Raw genomic sequence first — 20,028 nt, forward strand, 5'->3', positions numbered from 1 at the left:
AATTCTTGAGATAAGCACAAGTATTGTGTATGGGGTGTACATTGGGAGATATATATGGTCAGAGAATTTTTTGCAAGGTAGCCTAGCCTGAGCTGGGTGAGAGATGTTAGTGTTGCTGCCTAATCCTTCCCCTACACATAGCAGCCATGACTGACCCCAGCAGGAATCCCACTAAGCCAGTCAGTCATGATGATTATTCACACCGCCTAGTTGATAAATCCAATTCCCAAGCAGATTTTTTAAGTGTTGATTATGTCGGGAGCTCTAAGGTCATTCCTGTCCACAAGGCCAAAGGACTATGAAAAGTGCAGAGGATTTGTGTGTTGAGGTGTGACAACACCCCAAAGCTGTGAATCACTTGTAAGACTCCAGAAGAAAATAAAGGGGAGAGAAGATGACTTCCTTTCTTCTCCAGGGCAACTCCTCACGATGTTTTCAATGCATGCACAGTGTAGAAGCTTGTGAAGCTTCCTACTAAAAGCTTGTTTAAGTTAAGCACAAGAATCCCTGGCATTCCGTCCACCAAGAACTCTGCATCTGCCCATGCAACATCTTCCATCCACAGTCCCCCCCAAACTTCAGGTGGCTGGAACACGATGCATTTCCTCTTTACTGATGAGGAAACCAAGCTAGCAGAGGAGAAGTGAACCACCCAGGATTACACAGAACTGAGAAGAAATTATTTGTTCTCAACTTTTAATCCTGTCTTGTGACTACACACAAGCCTAAGTTTTTCTTTTTTAACCTCATTTAAGAGAATAAACAAGGTGAGCAAAATTAGGTCATATATTCTATCCACTACTAACAAAAATAAGTTCAGGTGGGCTCTAGAGGCCATTTTGGAGCCATGTGATGCACCTGTAGATGCAAAGAGATTGTCCTAATGCCCATTCTGGTTTTTGAAGATTTTTTGAAGTTATATTAAGGCACAGAATTTCTACATACCTCAAAAAAAAAAAAAACAAAACACAACCGAACACCTATTTTTACCAGACCTGGGCGTTATTCTCCTACTTCTGTTTCATGCGGTTACCTCACCTCCAGCTGCAAGCTAAAATTGGCTCACCTCCCTCCCACACTGAGAGGAACAATGAGTGAGACCGCGTGGCCACGCTGAAGTCAACTGCTCCAGTGAACGACGCCCCGCTCACGGAGACGTACGGGACGTACCGGGGGGGAGGATCACGGTACCCCCGCGGGTTACCCGGGTGAGCAAACCTAGGCTGGGCCCTGGCCCTGCGCTCGGCAGCGCCGTCACCAAGGACCGAGGTGTCGGCAGCAGCGCTGCTGAAGCTGCTCATTTCGGTTAGGTCGGGCTCTTGAGTGTTATTTTCCCTGCTGCGAGCCTTCCTAAGAAAGAAAAAAAGGCAACAAAACCCCACAATTTTATCACTGTCAGATTTTTTTTGCTGTTCGTGACCTAACGCAGCCCAGACGAACGAGCCTCCGCAAGCACCCCACCACGAGGGGGACACCCGAACCCTTACCGCCCCCTCACGCCCCCTCCGGGCTCCCCCGCCGCCCGCAGCCCCCCAGGGGCCGGCAGGGGCCCCACACCGCTGCCTCCCCCGTCGTTCTCCGCCGGAGGAGCCCGAGCCGGCCGGGGCTGCCCGCACCCGCTTTCCCCCCCTCAAAGCCGCCCTCCCGCACAGCGGCGGCGCGGCCGGGCCCGCCAACCGCCCGCCCTGCGCCCGGCCGCACGCAGGCGCCGTGCCCGAGGGAGGCGGCGGCACGTGAGCGTGTTGTGGGCACGTGACGCCGCGCGGCCCCGCCCACGCCGTGCGCGAGCGCGGGTTCGCGGCGAGGCCCGGCCCGGACCCCCCCCGGCCTCCTCCTCCTCCTCCCTCCCCCCCCCCCCAACCTCGCCCGGCCCCGGCCCCGGCCCGCCCCTCCCCGCCGCCGCCTCCCCGCCGGCCATGAGGCCCCGGCGGCTCCTCAGCGCGGCCCCGCGGCGCGGCTGCTGAGCGTCCGCCTCCCGCCGCCGCCGCCGCCACCGCCATCGCCTTCCCCGCCCGGGCGGGGACCCCCCCCCGCTCCCCTCCCTCCCTCCTCACAGCCGCCGCCATGTTGGGCCGCCAGCCGCAGCGGGGCCGCCGCTGAGCCCCGGAGCCTGCGAGGCGGCGGGCGGCCAGGAGGAGGAGGAGGAGGAGGAGGAGGAGGAGCCCGGGGCCGGCCGGCCTGCCGCAGCCATGGCGGAGCAGACCTACTCCTGGTGAGGCGCCGGGCCGCGCCGCGCTGCGGGCCGCGGGGGGGGAGGTCGGGGGTGTGGGGGGATCTGTGTGTGAGGGGGGGATCTGTGTGAGGGGGGCGATCCTGTGTGCGTGAGGGGTTCTGTGTGTGAGGGGCGAACCTGTGTTTGTGAGGAGGGATCCTGTGTGTGTGAGGCGATCTGTGTGTGAGGGGGGGATCCCTGTGTGTGAGGGGCGAGCCTGTGTTTGTGAGGGGATCCTGTGTTTGTGAGGAGGAATCCTGTGTGTGAAGGGATCCTGTGTTTCTGAGTGGGGATCCTGTGTTTGTGAGGAGGGATCCTGTGTGGGGGCTGCTGCGTGTGTGGGGTGCTGTGTGCGGGTGGAGGGGTGCTGTGTAGGGCTGGCGTGCTGTGGGGGGGAAGGTTGGGGTGCCCTGTGTGTGTAGGGTGGCAGTGTTGTGTGTGGCGTTGGGGTGCTCTGTGTGTTTGGGGTGCTGTGTTTGTGTGCATGGCGTTGGGGTGCTACGTGTGCGTGTGGGTGCTGTGTGTGGGGTTGGGGTGCTGTGCTCCCAGGTTCTCTCCCGGCCCTGGTGCCTCGCCAGGTGCTGGGGCTGCCCGGAGCAGAGGATCTCCTCCGGCCTCCCCGTTCCGGAGCTCCTCGGGGCCCCGCTGCGGTGCTCGCAGGTCCCCAGGGGCTGCCCGAAGCTCGGCACCTGCCCTCCCCGGCTGTGTGTAGGGCTGGCTGGGCCCTGTGTGTGTGCGCGGGGGGGTTCGCCCGGTGACAATGGGCTTGTTCTGTGTACAGGAAATAGAACGAGGAGGAAGAGACCAGTTCCTGTGGGAAGACATCGAGTATAGCAAATCAAAGCAGAGGGCATTTTTTTCGGCGTCCTGACACTGTGTTGGGCCTAGCCGGCGGTGGGTTGAGGAGCCAGGGTCTGTTTTCTTCATGTAATGCTGGATTTTTGGTATTGTCGAGGATCGCAGCCGAAATACATCAAATAATTTACAAGTGCATCCGCTCTCTTGACCTGGCCACTGCAGTGATTTGATTGTGATGCTCTCACTGCATTTAAAATTCATTCTACTGATAACATCCAGGGTTGTTTCTTGCATTTTTTTTTAAGAGTTATGATATCCTTATTAAAAAAAGGAGTTAAATCTCAACTTTTGACCTTGGTGTGTGCTGGATGTGCAGAAGGGATTTCTATTCTGAATAGTTCTGGAAATCTTTCCTATTACTTTTAAAACTTGGGAGTCAGCAGGGATTTCTGTTCTGCCACATGTTGAGACTTTGACAGCCCCCACTCCTGACTTCCGTCACTTCTCTCTCAAGAACCAGTAGATGTATGGGGCTTTTGCTCCTGGCTAGGAAGAGGATTAACTCTTCTTTAGGTCAGGTTCATTAGGGAAATGAAGCTGGGATTTAAGTTTTTCTTCACTGCTTGTTAGACGGATCCCAAGAGCAGCAGCTCTTTGTTGCAGATCAGGTTTGTAGCAGAGCAAGGATGTGAGGCTGACATCTCAAAACACTAATTTTGTCGTGTCTGTATTCACTGACGTGTCCTCCTGTTTCTGAGGTTTCTGTCATTTCCCATTTAGCCTTGTGATCAGTATTATCTGGGGGCTGCAGAAAGATCAAAAATCCAGTTTCATCCTAAGGAATCCTGCCCTGTAACTTGCGCGCTCTTGTGTGCGTACGTGTTTAATTACTTACACTTCTAGCAATACTCTAGCATTTGCTTATTTTTAATTATGGCAATACAGCTCTGCATAAAATTGGCTAGTGCTTTAGTGCTTTTAGGAAAAGTGGGCATGTTAAGTTGTCAGCTAAGGAAACCGATAGTTCTATAAAGGAATTGTGCAGAACCGTGTCCAGTAATTCGTGCTGCTGTACAGTTTGGAAGTTGGCAGGTTTCATCCTGTCCATTTGCTGGACCTGGTCCTTTTTGTGTGTTGCAAAGGCTGCTTTCTCAGAACGAGTGCTTTTCGTGGTGCTCAGTGTCGTGTGTAGCAGCTGTGAAGATTACGTGTTTTCAGAGATGTCAGATCGGGTATTTGACATCAAGAAAAATCCTTTCACGTACCTACCTTTGGACAGACTTAAATTGAGAGTGAGGAAATGGGTTCTTGGCCTCAGCAGTGCTTCCCTTTTGTCCAGAAGTCTGAGGCTTGATTGCTCCTTTTAGTGCAAAGCTATCAACATTCATCATCAAATCACTGCAGTTTCATAATAAAGTTGTTACTTTCCTTTTCTGAATTGTCTCTGATGTGTTAGGAACACCTCATAAAAATGTACTTTCACACTATGATTGCTGGACATCAGCACTGCAAACATTTACACAAAATAGGCCTTTCTTCAGTGACTGACGTCTGCTAGCAATGTTATTTTGAAGAGCTGAGAATTAATTCTGATTTTGCTATTTTTTTCTATTTAAAAATCTGAGATGTTAAGGTGGGTTTATATCTTTAAATTAATTACTAAGTGAAATTGATTGCAAGTATTTTCTTATACTAAGATATTGTAAGAAGGAGGTACCTGTACTTTTCTCCCATGCCTCTCACAATTTTAAATAGATAAATTGTCTTCTGGCACTACTCTTGTGTTACTTCTTGCAACAACCTCTTTTGTTTCCTTTTTTTCCCAGTAATGCCCACACCTATAACCATCCGTACTTTTACTTAGCTCTTTTTTAAATCTCTTGCCAGGATCTCAGATACAGATGTGTTATCCCTGACGAGAGGAACTACTGAGAATTTTGCCAGTGAGACTGAGCGCTGTCACCCTGGAAAAACTAATTTTAACATGAAATGTGGGATAAATGCCAGATGGAAATGCTCTCTCAAAGGATATGCACTCCTTTTTAAAGAGAAGGTGTTTGAATAGAATGCCTGTCAGTAGTGAATAGAGACTTTTTCTTTGCCAAGTACCTGCAATAATAGAAGGAAGTTAGGAGAGCTGCGTATGGTGCTGCTATTACTCAAATGTGTAAGCCACAGAGAAACACAACTGCTGCATCATAGGGTTGCTACAGTTTTCTGTGTTAAATGAGAGCTGAAATGAGTTTTTTGCAAGTGGAATGGATTGGGAGAGGAAGGAGGTCGTGGAATACCCACCTGCCCGCTGCCTCCTGTCTGGGTTCCAGCAAGGAGACGGGGCTGGGTAGTGACAAAAGTTCCTGCTGCAGCAGGGTCAGGGGGAATAATTCGGGAAGAGTTCACCCAGTACCGATGTGGATGTGTGTGGATAAGAGGTTTGTAAATGGCAAGGATCTGATTTTCAGACACCCACTGTTGGAAATATTACAACAGATGAATCTGGTCTAGATCATGACCCTGTGGAAACCTTGTTGTTCCTTTATTTCCAGCGCCTCGTGGTGACGTTTTTGCACTAGGTGCCATTTAGAGAGCACAGCAGCACGTGTATCTTGTTTGTCTTCAGTCAGAAGGTGTTCAGTGTTCTTCAAGGCCTGATGTAACACCCCGTCCCTTTTTACTGTTGCCCAGCCTGGCAATAGAGATTGCTTTGTGTTTTTTGTTTTGCCCTTTGAATGCACAAAAGATTTTCACAGCTTCTTTCATCTGTGAAGAGAGGAGGAGAATGAGAATTCTCCAAAACCAAATATATTTTTAATTTGTCCTTTCCCAGAGTGTTGCCTAAGAGTAATACGGGTTGCAGCGCGTGCGAGCCCATCGGGGTAATGATCAGGGAGACGGGGAGGCTCGGCTAAGAGAAAAGGGAGCTGCTGTGTTGAGTCACTAATCTCAGAACCGACTGAACTCCCTCTTAAACATTTTAACCAGTGGAATGATTCTTGTGTTAGCCATCAATTGTTTGATGACTGAAATGGTGATATATTTGGAAACTTCTCTACGTAATGCAAAGGGTGTGGGAAATTAAATGTAATGATATGTCAGAGTAATCCATAAAGCTCCCAGGTTCTGGGCTAAGTGTAGATGTACAATGCCATCTTTGTTCCTGGGAGAACTCCTATCAGTTGTTGCTAAATGTCTTTCTAGGCTCAGAGGTCTGAGAATTTGCTTTCCTTGCGTTTAACACACTACTGCTGTGAATTAAAATGTGATCTCCTCCAGAAGACTGGGGGTTAGTGCTTCGAAGTCTTTGCTGGCTGGCTCGGAGGTGTATGTGGGAGGGCAGGGAGTAAGGGGAGCTGCAGCTTGTTGGCAGAACTTGTCAAGCACTAGTAAGATCATTTTATGCATTCAGGTTTTTTACTTGCCTTGCTCTGTTTAGGCTGAGAGGCCCTAACCATCTAATTAAGGTGTTTTGAGGCTGGGAAGCAGCTTACATCAGAAACAAACAGAACTGTTCCCCTGAATTTTCCAAGTGTTGCACTTTTTAGGAGAAGAACTGCAGAGCGCCCAGGTGAAGTTCTGTTGGGCATGCTGTCTAAAATCTTTTCTGAGAGCTTGGCATCCAACCTCAGAGGTTGGCCTTCAGTCTTACCTTTTTCAGGGGCTGGCCATGTCCCGTTGTAACGCTTGTCAGAAGCCTCCTGAGGACAAGGATGTCCCTATAAGGCATCAGAGAAGTGACTTAACCGCGGTGGATTTGAGGATGTCGGATTTATGGTTAGTGCGTTTGTCTTTCGGTACCAGGCTCACTTCACTTGTTTGTTCTCCTCCCTCCAGCTTTTGATAGCTCAGACAGTACGTCGTGTGGGCAGGGACTGTCTGCAGCGCTGGACTGAAAGACAAACAAAGCAAAGAGCGTGAGATTAGTTGCAGTGTACAGTTACTCGAATGTCTGTGTATGTACAGTGACTGGTTAGCAAAGGGAAGAATCTTGCTACATCAATGCAAAGGCTGCATTTGGTAATCTAGTAATCATTCTTCAGGAAACATCTAAAAGTGGAGACCATAGACCGATGTGTTCTTGGTGCTGGGGTGCACTCCGTGTTTTGGTTTGGATTTACGTCGGTTCTGCCTTTAGCCTTTTTGGAGCATTGTGGCAGTGGAAGTTACTGATTCCTTGCTTTTCCCCAGTGATTTCCCAACTCAGCCAGGACGCAGATCAGTTCCGTCCCCGAGGGTTTTGGAGCTTGCATCCCTCACCTTGCGAGTGAGTGCTCATCGCCGAACTGTGGTATTCAGAGGCCGGGCTTTGTGTGTCCTTCTACATCTGTTCCATTTCACAGGGAGTACTGTGAACATGTGCTGGGCCGGGAAGCAGGCATCGGACTTAATGGCTAAAATACTGATTTGGGATTGCCGGGGACCTGGGCTCCCCTTCCTGCCTTGATAAAATTATAGTTTGAAAGAGCGAAGGGGCTGTATTCTGTGGGGTAGCTAGGCTGCTTCTCTCGAGATGAAGCTTTGGATTCCCACTGGCAGAAGGCAAGGCGGGTATGATTTCCTGTGGCACAGGTAAGCGAGCTGGTAGGTGCGGGGGCCTACCACAGTCACTACTTCTCTTCCGGTTTTGTTTCTGTCAGGCTAGATGAAGCCTGGGAGCTTCTCTTTCTTTTACTGAAGGATGTGATCCAAAGTAATTGCTTTTTTGTGAACTTTGCAATTTTGGTATGAGTTAAGCAACCTGATGCTGTTGGAATTCGAGGGATTGTGGGGAGGATACTAGGTAGGACAAATTAATTGAGGATACTAATTTTGACAAAACACATCTGATCTCAGAAGAATGCCACAGTTTTAAATATTAGATCTAGGCGCTGAAGTCTGTCATTGTTTGTCACTGAAACGCAGTGCCAAAAAAAATGTATTTTGAACTGTTTTTTAAAATATGGTGATGTAGACTTCCCGAAATTTGGAAGAAGAGCAGAACCGATTCTGTTCAGATACACAAAAAACCTACTTTATTTCATTGTTTCAGTGATGTGATGTATCATCATCTTCCGCATAAGTGCCACCTTTGTTATCATCTTTATTGCCCTTTGGCATTTTATGATGATGATAAACATTATAATATACTCCAAAGCAAATAATTGACACAAGCCATTTAGTCAGACAGTCTGATTTAATTCTGGTGACATCTGAGTAAAGTTTCCAGGAAGAACCAAGGCTGGAATTGGTTAAAAGAGAAATTGTTGTGCACATTTTCTTTTTGCAGCTACATTGCTTTAGTGTAACTGATGAGGATTAAAATTGGGAATGATTCAGTCATTATATGGGGTGAGCGAAGCAGAGTGAAACACAAGTTAGTGCGCTAGCTGAACTGGATCGAGGCAATCAAACTGACTTTGAAAGGTGATGATTTAATAAGATTAATGGGGCATATGTGTCATTACAGCCCCTCCTGATCCCCTTTCTCCCTCTCTAATTCTTCCAAGGATGCTAACATTGGTGATCTTTTCTCCCGCACCTTTCACAAGTGGTGTCTGTGCTTGAAATGCTTCGATCTGCCACGTCTCCTCTCTACAGGAACGGCGCTCTTGTGACACAGCAAGTGTCTTTCTGTCCACCAGAAGTGCCACAATGAGATTATCCTGGAACTCATTAATTGTGTAGATTTTGTGCTGTCATCTTCATTATCAGATTCTGTTGAGGGTTTCTTTTCAGGGCCAGCTCTGAGCCTCAGGTCCTAACTTCACTTGGATAGCCTCTGTGTCTGTATGTGACATTAAATGGTGTGGAACACACGGGAGCGTAAGAAATAAGGATGGTTTGCTGCCTTTTTGGAAGTCTATTCGGTAACAGATAACTTACATGTTAGAATGTTTTTTAATAACCCACCACAACAAGTATGCTAAAGTAATATATATATTAAATGAGGCTATCCTTGTACTTAGCTTGTGGAGACAGGGATTAAGGATGGAGTGACTTATTTTTTCAGGATGTCAGAACAGAGATTCCTTAAAATCATCATAGCCAGCCTCCTCAAGCCAAGAACACACTAAGAAAGGCTGTGCAATAGCGAATCATTTGTGCTCAACATGCCTCCCTTGTTCCTGAAGTTGCCCACATAGAAGCTGGAGAGAGAGAATCATATCTTACAGCTTATCTATGTTAGCATTTTTCTTTAACCAGCGGAATCTGAAGGAAAATGATGGTGTTGGACTCACTTTTTCTCTCCTTCTGCCTTCTGAAAATAGTATTTTCTTTTGTTTCTCTTTCTGCCTGCTTTGGATGCTCTTCCTTTCCTTTCCATAGCTAGTTCAAAGGTTTTTACCCCAGAAAGTATTTCCTTGTGCAGCATGGCTACGGAGCTGAACTGTGGAATGACTCCTTTCCATTTTTACACCGTAGCTGCCTTTCTGCAGAGGTGGCGTGGGGGAAGCGGGAGGGACCCACAGGGTTCCACCCTCTGTTCACACAGAGTCTCTGACTTCAGGCATGAGCTGGCAAGCTTATCTGAAGGAATAGGCTTGAATCTAGGTTGGTCTTCAGTTCAGCTGCTAAAAGAAGAAACTGGGCTGTGCACTGGGAGCCACTGGTTTTTCCAGCCCCCAGTCCTCTACTGTTACCCGTTAGTTCTACCCTGTCAGGCCTTTTCTGCTTGCAGCTTTTTGTCTTGGACGCCCAGATTTACTCCCTCACTCATATGGACTCTGCTGTACTGGGACAAAGGTATCTTTAAAAATCCTTTTGTTATCTGATAACTAGCCATAAGATGACTTCTAGTAAGCTTGTACTGATTTTTCCTAACTCCATACATCATTTTAAATAGCTTTAAAAATTTGGCAGAAGTTTGCAGAGATGGTTGCTAGTGTTCCACTGAATCCCAAAATTTGGCAACTGCTGGCACGTGCCATTTTTCCATATCAATATGTTCCCAAATATTGCCACAAATAGCAGCTTCAAGCTGTAAGAGCAGGAGCACTGCACAAATGGATTCACAGCGCAGCCTTATTTCTGATGGTAGCAGAAAACCGAGTGGTCTCACCCATGCGTTTGCTGCACCCGTCTCCATGGTGGCGGTGCACAGGTAACGTTGCAGGGGGGTTTCCGTGCAGTTGCAGCTAGCAGCAGGTGACTTTATTTTAATTTCAGTAGATACTTGCATTAGTAAGTTCACTTTACTCCACTTTAAAGCTTGATTTAAATCTCTTTGGTAACTTCTAGGGCGGTTAGAAATACAACGTGAATTCTGAATTGTGTTAGAATAAGCCGGTAGGACCTTCTACCCATAAAAACTTTGCCAGCTGGTGGTGCAGATATGTTGGACATAGGAGACCAGAGCTCGGTGGTAGTGGTTATACAAAGGGCCATTTTTACGAGTCCAGTTTTTCTGCTTGCAGGGCTACAGTGGTGGTTTATCTCAGCAGCATCTGTGTCAGACCCATTTGGCGAGATAAAATAGGTGTAACATGACTTCAGCCTGGTTAGTCATTGGGAAGTCCATTCTGCAGGTGACTGTTAGCTAAAGGTGAGGTTGGCGAAACAGCAGGAGGCAAACAGAGCTGGGCTGGATGGATTTCTGCAGCCAGTACTGCCAGCTGGTGAGGTGAGCGTGTCTTGCTTTCGAGGTTTGAAGGCACGAGGTCATTCTGGTACTTTTTGGACGTTCAGATTGGTGGTGGTTTGCTGGAGGGAAGATTGTCTGCTCTGTGAACCATTTTCTTGAGATGGCTGATCCTATGCCTTCACTTGAATTGCTGCTCCGAGAAGTTAATCACAAAGGGCTAAAAGCTCTCGTGGGGAATATTATGAGCTCTGTATGGTTTTGAAGATGAAGAGTAGAATCTAATTAAGCTTTTTGGTTGAACATAGTTTAAAGAGCTTTATTTTTTTCTTGAAAAAGGAAACTTTAAAGCTAAATAGCGAAGAGCTTTTTTAAAAAAAATGCTATGAACTTGCCTACTTTTTAGGCAGATGCAGCTGTAAGGAGTTACAGATGGTACAGAACAGAAGGAACCTCTTTATCATACTTAAGTGCCTTACAAGACCCCCAGTGTTAGTTTTCCAACTAGTTATCTTTCTCTTTATTTTTTTTATGTTTTTGCAGATGGAGCATGGGAAAAAAAAAAGCTACCTTAAAGCTAAATCAAAAGATGAAAAGTCTGCCATAAAACAGAAATACTTCTCTGCAGGGTGCTTCTCTGCAAGAAGATTCATAAGAATCCCAAAGCACCATCTCTAAAGAGTGCTCCTGCTTGTTGTTGTTGCAAGCAAAGTTTTTTAGATATTGGGCTAGAATTTGTTGAAAGCTGTCCCCATCTGCTCTCCTGCTGCCTGTTTCTTGCACGTGCGACTGAAACCTGACAGGCAGTGTGTCAGCGCACCGTGCTGCTCTGGCGTTCGGGTTGTAGGGCAAGAATCGGGCCTGGCCCAGTCCTACCCCGAGACAACTCCTCTCATGCACGTGGTGTGCGTATCTATAAACTGGCCGCGTTTGCTCCTCCCGAGACTTAGTTTTTAAGTCGGCCTCTCTCATTGGAAGCAGCAGGACCAGGGTGCCTGTTTTGGTGGGCTGGTGCTTTGTATTCTCTTGGCAGCCAGAGCCCCTCTCTTTGCCAGTTGCGGGTGGTCTCATTGGCTGCAGAGTGTCCCCAGCCGCTGTCTGACATCGGTTTGTCTTGGTGCAGGCCTGGTACCAGGAAAGCTGCCCGACCTCATCTAGGCACACTTCGGCTACTCTGCGGCTTTGACTCGTACGTTAACATGCTATCAGCATTGTCGCTGAAGGTTCGTGGCTTGGTGTTGGTGGTGTCAAGTCGTTCTTTTATGGATTTCTTTATGAAAATAGGGTTTAATTCTATCCGTGCAAGTCATGATAATGTATATACCATAACTCTATACTCTGTGGGTAAGTGAGCTCATCAACAGTACACACAGCTGCTCATGCTGTATGACAAGGTTGTATTGATCAATTTGACTTTGATTTTGGCTTGTTGATTCTAAGACCTAATTGTTAAACACTTTGATTGAATGGTTGGCTGGCTTTACTATTCCTTAGTACTCCTTAGTACTCTTTAGATTTTATTTGATTTTGGTTACTGTTTGTCTCCAATACTGTTTCAGTTTTCCTAGGCGACAGCAGACTACTGGTGTTCCTTTCTGTTCTGCTGTGTAATCTGAGTAGCGTTGAACCTGAAGACTCTTGTTCATTTGTCTAGCAATAAAACAGAGTGGTGGTAGGGACGGTGGGGCTGTTTCTGGTGTCTAGGTGGGAGTAGCACAGCAGCTTGTCTTGGCTTTATGCTCCAATGTGCAGTTCTGCAAACATCAGGGTTACAAACATGAAGAAAAGTCAGAATCCTTTAGGCTATTTTAATACCCTACATCTCCTTCCCTTTGTTTCTCCATGCCTCTGGGAAATTAGTTCCTCCCAGTGGTGCCTGCAGATGTATGTCACACGTTTCTGTAGCAGTCGTTACCAAAATATCAGTGTTTCATGCATAAACCAGATGTAAGGTTCTAGTACAAATACTCTTGCATTTTCTCAGTCTCTGGACCGCTGTGAAGTGTTGGTTGTTGCACTTCCTTTACATGCAGACAGTGACTGACATGGAGGTGGGATCTGCTGTGTGCTCTGTTGCCAGAGTTCAGTTCCGTTTAATCAGCTCTATCACTTCCAGAAAGAAGCGTTACGAACATGCATAAACACCTATTTTATTGGGCTTTGGCTCCAAGGAGTGTTACACGAACAAGGCTAGTGGCCGAGTATCTGCACTGCTGCACCTGGGTGTGTTGGCAGTTACAGAGTCCACAGCTGGGTAAAGATTTACAGTGGCCTGGGGCTGCTGGCTATCGTGGATTGAAGCAGGACCTCGGGATGCCCATGCAAGACGAGGAGCAGTGCTAGAATGGGAGCCCAGCGACAGAGGGTGGAGCTCATGAGGGAAGTCGGGTATATAGAAACAGGCGCAGGACGTTTTTAGGTGGGAACTTCGAGAGTGAGTTAGGCTGCTCAAGATGGACTCCCCTGTACAATGTATGCCTTGAGTGAAGCTGTACAGGTAGAAGAGGACCAGCTTAATCTTCTGGCTCCTGATGAGATCAGATATACCATTCAGTAGTGGTATTCCTTTGTACATGTGTGATGAAACCTACATTTTTTCTGTGTTTTTGTCTGTGTTGCTTCAGATGGGGATAACTTCCTCCCTTAGGTCCGACCTTCTTTGCTTTGGTCTGTTACCTGGCTCTCTGGGTCCCACAAGAAATCAGATTAAAGGTTTGTTAGAGGTTTATTGTCTTAAATACTTAGATATTATTTTTGCTCAGTGTCTTGTTCCCTGTCCAAGCACAGCTGCCAAAATGAGTATATATTTGTCTCAAAATGCTTTTCAGTAAGATTTTCAAGGTGAAGTCGTTTATTAGGTCCTCAGAGGCAGGACGGGCTGTCCCGTGTAGTGCTAGGTGATTTGTGCTTAGCAGCCGAGGAGTGCCTGGTTAGCTCTTGCTGTACCCAACCGAGACTCGCTCTGATCCACGTAATTAAGCCACGGGGCAGGTGCCTGACTGCTGTGGCCATGCTAAATCCACGTGGCGTGGATGGGGTGAGGACAGGCTCTGCACAGAGGTTCTGGTGTGGAGCTCTGCTCTTCGCCCTGGGATTTCTTTTGCACGCTAGCAGAGGTCCAAGAATTTCCTTGAATATCCTGAGTCCTCTCTTTTTGTCACGTAATTAACCTGTTTTCTTTTGTCATTGCCCTTTAACTGCTTGCTGGCACCATGACAGCCATGGCCGTGTTGATAAATACGGCTGGGACGATGCGCAGTGCGTCAGCTGCGTGGTCGGTGAACTTAGCCCTGGATCTTCAGAGGAAGTTGGGTGTTTGGGTTCTAATGGTGTAAGAGGAGGAAGGTGAAATGAAGCTACCAGTTGTATAGGATATTTATCTTGAACAACCTTCTTCGGAAGAATGTCGTTTCTGTACTTGGGTGACTGACAGCCTCCGAGACAGGCTGAATTGCATTACTAGAAGACAGGCTGTGCTTTCTAATGTGGAAGACTCTATTTTCTGGAACCTTGTTCAAATAACGTATTGCTTCAATTTTGGAAAACACTAATACAGTTTCTTTTCATCATGGTAAAGCGTAAACATTTGTTATCCCTTGTTACTAATAGTAGCCATGAATTTGCTATTTATAGTTGAACTGTTGCGGGGCTGATTTTTTTTTGTAATGGAAGTTTTCAGTGCTATTAGGAGACTTGCTGTTGAATATCCTGTATCCTGGTAATGCGAAGGAAATGGATAGCTTTGGATGAAGAGGGTTCCAGAACTCCGTGGCAATTTATTAATAGGCTGTAGATGAAGAATGTGGAAAGGCTGCAGTGCCATAGTCTTTCAAAATTTAGACCTGCTTGTTGAAGTGAGATAATGGAATCTTCTGACCCCTCTGGACATCAAATAAATTCTCCAGTCATCTGAAGGGATCCAACATAGTCTCCTTTTCTCTGCCTTACTAATTCTTTTACTGGCAATTTGTGCAAGAGAAAGAAATAAAGGAAGTAATTTAAAAATAGTTGTAGGGAACTACCTGAACTTATGATTCTTAGGAAGTGTGGTGCCTTGTCATGGGAGTGGATGTCCCATAATTTTTCCGTGCAAGCTATTCAACACTGTAAAATCAAAGTACTATTTAGGTTTTCTTAATGCGGACACCTGAGGACAGTGACTCTGCAAAATGCCCAACTAATAGAAAGCCATGGTGCTCTCTTTTTTTTTTTTTTTCCAGCGAAGGTTGCTTTGAGTAGTAGATGTTTCATAACTAAAAGTCTTGGGTCTTAATATGTTGACATATTTTTAGAAATCAATGCTAAATGAACTTTTTCTTGATGATACAAGGAACTCTTCAATTAAATGTTTAGCACATTGCTAACAAAACATTTTTATTAGTCTTGGGATACTAAATTTAAAGCCCTTCTCCACCCATTTCTGATACAAGGCAAGTAGGCAGCATAAGGCCAAGTAGTAATAAAAGGTCTGCATAGCTCTGTAATATCATTTGCAGTTTTCATAATAAAATTCCTCTTTTCAGATCTTTTTGTTGTGGTATAAAGATACCAGAGGCATATCTAGAACTTGCTTGTCACTTAGCAGTTAGGGCAGTGACCAGCCTTTGTTGGACTGGGGCCCTCTCTCTGCAGGACGACAGATCCCATGAATGTGAAGGCGTGCGGGTAAGGTTCAAGAAGCGTGCTGTGTTTCTGCTGGCATGTGGTTAGCTGCAGTTCCTAGTTCTTCTTAGGGTGTTGCTCCATTTTATATCAGCTACAAAACCTTGCTACCTATGCCTGCTGTGCCCTACCCACAGGGGAGTTGCAAAAACTCTAAATTTCTCCAAGAAACCCTTTAAGTAACTGTTTTGGTCGGATTTAAGGTCTGCATTGTTGTTTTCATAATACTAAGAGATGGGAAGTCTGTGATCTGAGCAGAGTTTAATGGCAAGGTAATCAATCAGTTACCTGCTTTGCTAATTGACCAAGCCATTGCGTTCTGTGCCACGTGTAATTGTCACCTTCAGGCCTGTTCATTGCTATAGGTGAAACTATACATTGTGTTTTGTAGAGGAATTATTTCACTCAATGCAGTAGTCTAGGCCTAGAAATGGTAGAGATGCTTATGTTTTTTCTTTGTCCTTTTACTAGTAATTTCTCAGGTGGTGTATTTCTAGCCAGTGCCTTCTGTTTGAACTTTCAGGGAAATTGTCATTCTGTGCACTCATTCCCCTATTACCAGGGCAAGTAATTCATGCTGCTAATTATGACACTGTTAGAATGGCACAGAAAAATGGGCAGGGAAAGAATACAGCCTAATTATACTCACAATTTATCTGTCTTATAAATTTGTAGAATTCATGCCAAGGTAGCTCAGAGCTTACAAATTAAAATACAACCTTCTGACACGTGATACCTGCGTACTGAAGGTAGAAGAGAAGAGTCCCATATTCTGAAGTGTCCCCTTTTGCCTGGTACATATGGAGAGATGTGGTAAGGAGCAACACCTTGCATGTTGTGCCCCGAACTAGATTCACGTTCCACCAGGGGGAAACAAGTTCAGAGAGACCCTTCTGGTTAGCGGTGAGGGCCTGAAACTGGGAAGGCCATGAGTTCCCTAAATAGCTGGCTGCTGGCAATTTAATGCTGAGCAGAGTTTACCATGCAGGGCTCAAAAACCACAAGGAACCGTTTTTGTAGTTGTGAGATGAATGGGAAGCCATTGCAATGTCTGGAAGTAGATAAGAAATCCTATTTTTGTGTTGGTTGGAGTTCACAGAGCTGAGGAGGCCTAATTAAGGTATGTGCTAAGCATCTGGGAAGTAGCAACAATGAGGAAAACCGATGGTAGTGTCTTCACTGTCCACATCTAATACTGGAGACTCCAAAACTAATGGTAGCTCTGTGCTGTGTTGGGGCTGCAAAGCAGATAGCCTCTTTTCTTATCCTCCTGTTATAAAGTGGAGTCAGTTCCATCTTGTCTGAATAGTGATGGATCATTTGTGTCCTCTTCCCCATCTTCATATAACATTATTTGTAATTCTTTTTTAATAGGAAAATTTGAAGATCATCAGCATTGCTAATGCCCCAGAGTCTAAGATGTCCTCAGTATAGGAGTTCACACTGCCCAGGATCTGCTACTGGGTATTGCTGCCTCGTACAAACTGCCTGGTGCAGGAGAAAATACGATGTCTGATGTTAAAAAAGGAAGTGCTTTTCTAGTCTGTCTTCTTCTTAACAAAAGATACCTGTTCTCCTTTGTTGAGGACCTATGTGATCAGATATTTATCCTCTTTCATTCCCAGGAGAGTGGACACTGTGGTTCATACTTCTTTAGTCCCTGTGTGTGAAACTTGATTTCATACAGATAATTACATTTCTGGAATCTCCGCAGCTCTCTTCCTAACAGGAATTGATAAGCTAATTGGCCTTCTAAAACATGAAAGACGCCTAGAGCAAACGCTTCATCATCACATTCCTGATCGTGTCCAGCATTTGCCTTCTGCAGAGTTCCTGGTATTTAGTAATGTCTGTGGTTTCCCATGGGGCTGCTTAGCTGAACATAGGAATTGAGAGCTGTTCAGAGGGAAAAGAATGAAGAATGACTTCACCATAAGTTAAACTGGGTGAAAACTGTTTTGGATTGTGTAGATGTTTTGTAGTTAGTTTTCCAAAATCGTACTAATGTAGACCCGTATGTTTCTTACTTTCACAGTAAGTTATTCATCAGAGAAAGAAAATACCAACTATTATACAAAGTTTATGTAGATAAATTGAATTATTACTCATATCTACTTCGGAAATTATTCACATCATCTAATTTTAGACTCCAAATTTAGGACTGTATAAATACCTGAACTGAACGGAGAGACCAGAGGATAACACAAAACCCTCAGTAGCAGAATGCCTCTGCACTGACAGCTTGGGGAACTTAAATGGTGAATGAAGTGCTGAAGATGCCCTTTGTAGGAGGACTTGAGTAACTGCTGTATCCATTTGCTACAACTCTGTTTGAGTGAACATCTCAAACAAGTTCATAGAGAGTATGACAGTTGGAAAAAAAAAAAAAAAAGTCAAGTTTTCCCCTTCGTGTAGTGAGGTGTCAGCAGGTACTAATTAGTCTGGAAACCTTGCTCCGATTTGCACAAATGCAGTAATTTAAGCATCTCTTGTAGGGTCACAAATAAATGTGGGCCCTTGTCAGAAGAGATGGGCCTTGTATGTGGCCCTGTAAATGTTTTTAATATTTTTAGAACTAGTTTGGGGATGAAAATGTGCTTCCTAAGAATTGTGGTGCTGTAGTGATTTTTGGAGAGATTAGAGGAAAACAGTTGAACAAACCAGCGTTACATCCTGGATAAGGAAAAGTTCAGTTTTTCATCCAGAAATCCCATCAGCCACTTTTTTGTCACAAAGATGTCTCCCAACTTTATTCCTTTCACAGGAAGATTTGTTTTTTTTTTTCTTGCATTTCAGATACCTTGATTTAGATCACTTTTAAAATACAAGAAACCAAACAGGCAGGAAAAATATCTTAAGCTTTGTGCTGATGGATTTCAAACTGCTTGAGCCTGTGCTCTGCCTCATGTGAAGTGCTGGAGCAGCTCGTGCCTTGGTGGCAGCCTCTGCTGGGCTCCAAGGTGTTAGAGAGAGAAGCCTAAAGGGAAAGTCTTTGCGCGTGTGTGTGTGCTTCTTTCCAGATATAGTACCATGGGACTTCAGTTGTGGTTTGTGCTGGCACTTGGGGAACCTTCTCCAGCCCTGCTTTAGTCTGCCCCTGGACTAGCATCACTTCAGTCTTTATTTGCTGCTCTTGGCAAAAATCTGGCCTGAATGATCTGGGATCTCTGGTGTAAGTCTCAAGCGGTCATTTGGATCTGGGGAGAAGTAATGCTTAATAGAGATGAATGCCAAAGTGCCTTCTGCTTCTCACCCAGAGGCTTTTGTATTGCCATACAGCAGCTAAGCACTAGTGGCAATTAAGTGGTTGTCTAGTACCGCCTCCCATTGTTTTGGTTTGGTTTTTTCCCCAGCTTGGGATGAAGATGTGCAGAGCTGATTTTTATTTTTTTTTACCTTCTTGATAATTTAATTTAGCATGAGTTTGTTCTAGCTAGATATTACTTAGAAACTTCTTAAAATTATTTTTGAAGGTTGAGAAGCAGCAGCACATTTCTTCTTCTGCGTTCTGCATCTCTGCTGCTGTAAACTTTAGGAATTAACATGTGTGAATGAAATGTATTTAATTTACTTTTCTGTCTCTGATTGTAATATTTGATTTATAACTTCAGGCATGGCTGATGAAAGTTAATCACTTACATATGGATGAAGATCATTTTCTCTTCTTGCATTTCAAAAATAGCAAAATCTGTTGCTCATGTGTAGACTCTTGTAACTTTTGTTGAGCTGAGGTTATCTTCCTGTAGTTTTGAACTGAGCACTTTTGCCTTGGGGGGCACACTTAGAGTAAAAGAGTGTTGCAGGGGTGAAGTGTGTTATTTTTAGGAAGGTTAAACGTCTGGATGTTTACTACAAAGCCTTTCCAGGAAAGCATTTTGTTCCTGAGCAAGAAATATCAGCAGAAATATAAACGTAGTACAACAGCGTGTAATCTCTGGCTTCCCAGGGGACCCCGGTGTTTTCGGAACAGACTGTTGCTTAAAGTAACTGAGGATTACTGAAGGATATCGGGAGGATTTACCTCTGTAGTATTTTTGTAGGTGGCTTTGAGACATAGCAATCTAGACCAGCTATGAAACTGAGCTCACGTGCCAAGTGAGACGGGAAGGGCTGGGTACAGGAGACACAAGAAATCCAGTTGTAATGTTTCTGAGACTCCAGGTGTCTGCGTTCTGGCTGACAGTTAGATTTTGATTGAGATAGGTTGAAAAATGTCCTTCATCTGTTTTCTGGATTCAGAAAATAGGTACGATGTAGGACTGGGGAAGGAAGTCATAGAATGACAGGACCACAGAACGGCTCAGGTTGGCAGGACCGTGGGCACAACACCTTCCCCAGCCCAGGCTGCCCAAAGCCCCATCCAGCCTGCCCTAAAAGCTTACCTGTCTCTCCAGTTGTGTGTTAGCTGATCCACTGGGAGGTTGCTCCTCCCCACAGATACCTGCCTGCATTGTGATGGCACCGGACTGTTCTTGAGTTGTGTAAATATATTGCAGGTACTTTCTTTAACAAGTCAGTTATGTTTATTTGTCTCATTCAAATCTGGTCACTTTCTTTTTTTCTTTTTTACTACATATATTTAAAGAAAATGTAAATTTAAATTACTGCTGAAAGATCAGTATTTAAGTTTCCAGCAGGTAAATTTTCCTGGAAAGCTGAGTCCTCTATTATAGTATCTGCAGCATGTCTTCAAAACCAGGCCGTATTTGTTCTACAGCAGCTCCTAGATTCCAACCATACATTACGTCCTTCTGAGCCTGCTGGTACATGGACAGCCATACCAAGCCCAGTGGTTCTGTAT

The 20,028-nt window shown here is 45.4% G+C and overlaps 1 protein-coding gene across 2 annotated transcripts in view; it reads left to right on the forward strand.

The window, feature by feature from the left end:
* Window positions 1-1,774: 1,774 nt before the first annotated feature.
* Window positions 1,775-20,028, forward strand: part of SPPL3 (signal peptide peptidase like 3) — a 57,621-nt gene continuing 39,367 nt past the window's right edge. The window contains exon 1 of one of the 2 annotated variants that reach the window (XM_080559059.1): window positions 1,775-2,212. In XM_080559059.1, coding sequence (XP_080415185.1) covers window positions 2,190-2,212 — 23 coding nt within the window. In that variant the 5' untranslated portion in view covers window positions 1,775-2,189. Of the gene's footprint in view, window positions 2,213-6,389; window positions 7,577-20,028 lie in introns of those variants that run through there. The other variant, XM_080559058.1, reaches the window with a different exon arrangement.

The sequence above is a fragment of the Anser brachyrhynchus genome, assembly GCF_964034855.1.
Source record: "Anser brachyrhynchus genome assembly, chromosome: 17".
In the NCBI taxonomy this organism is placed as follows: Eukaryota; Metazoa; Chordata; class Aves; order Anseriformes; family Anatidae; genus Anser; species Anser brachyrhynchus.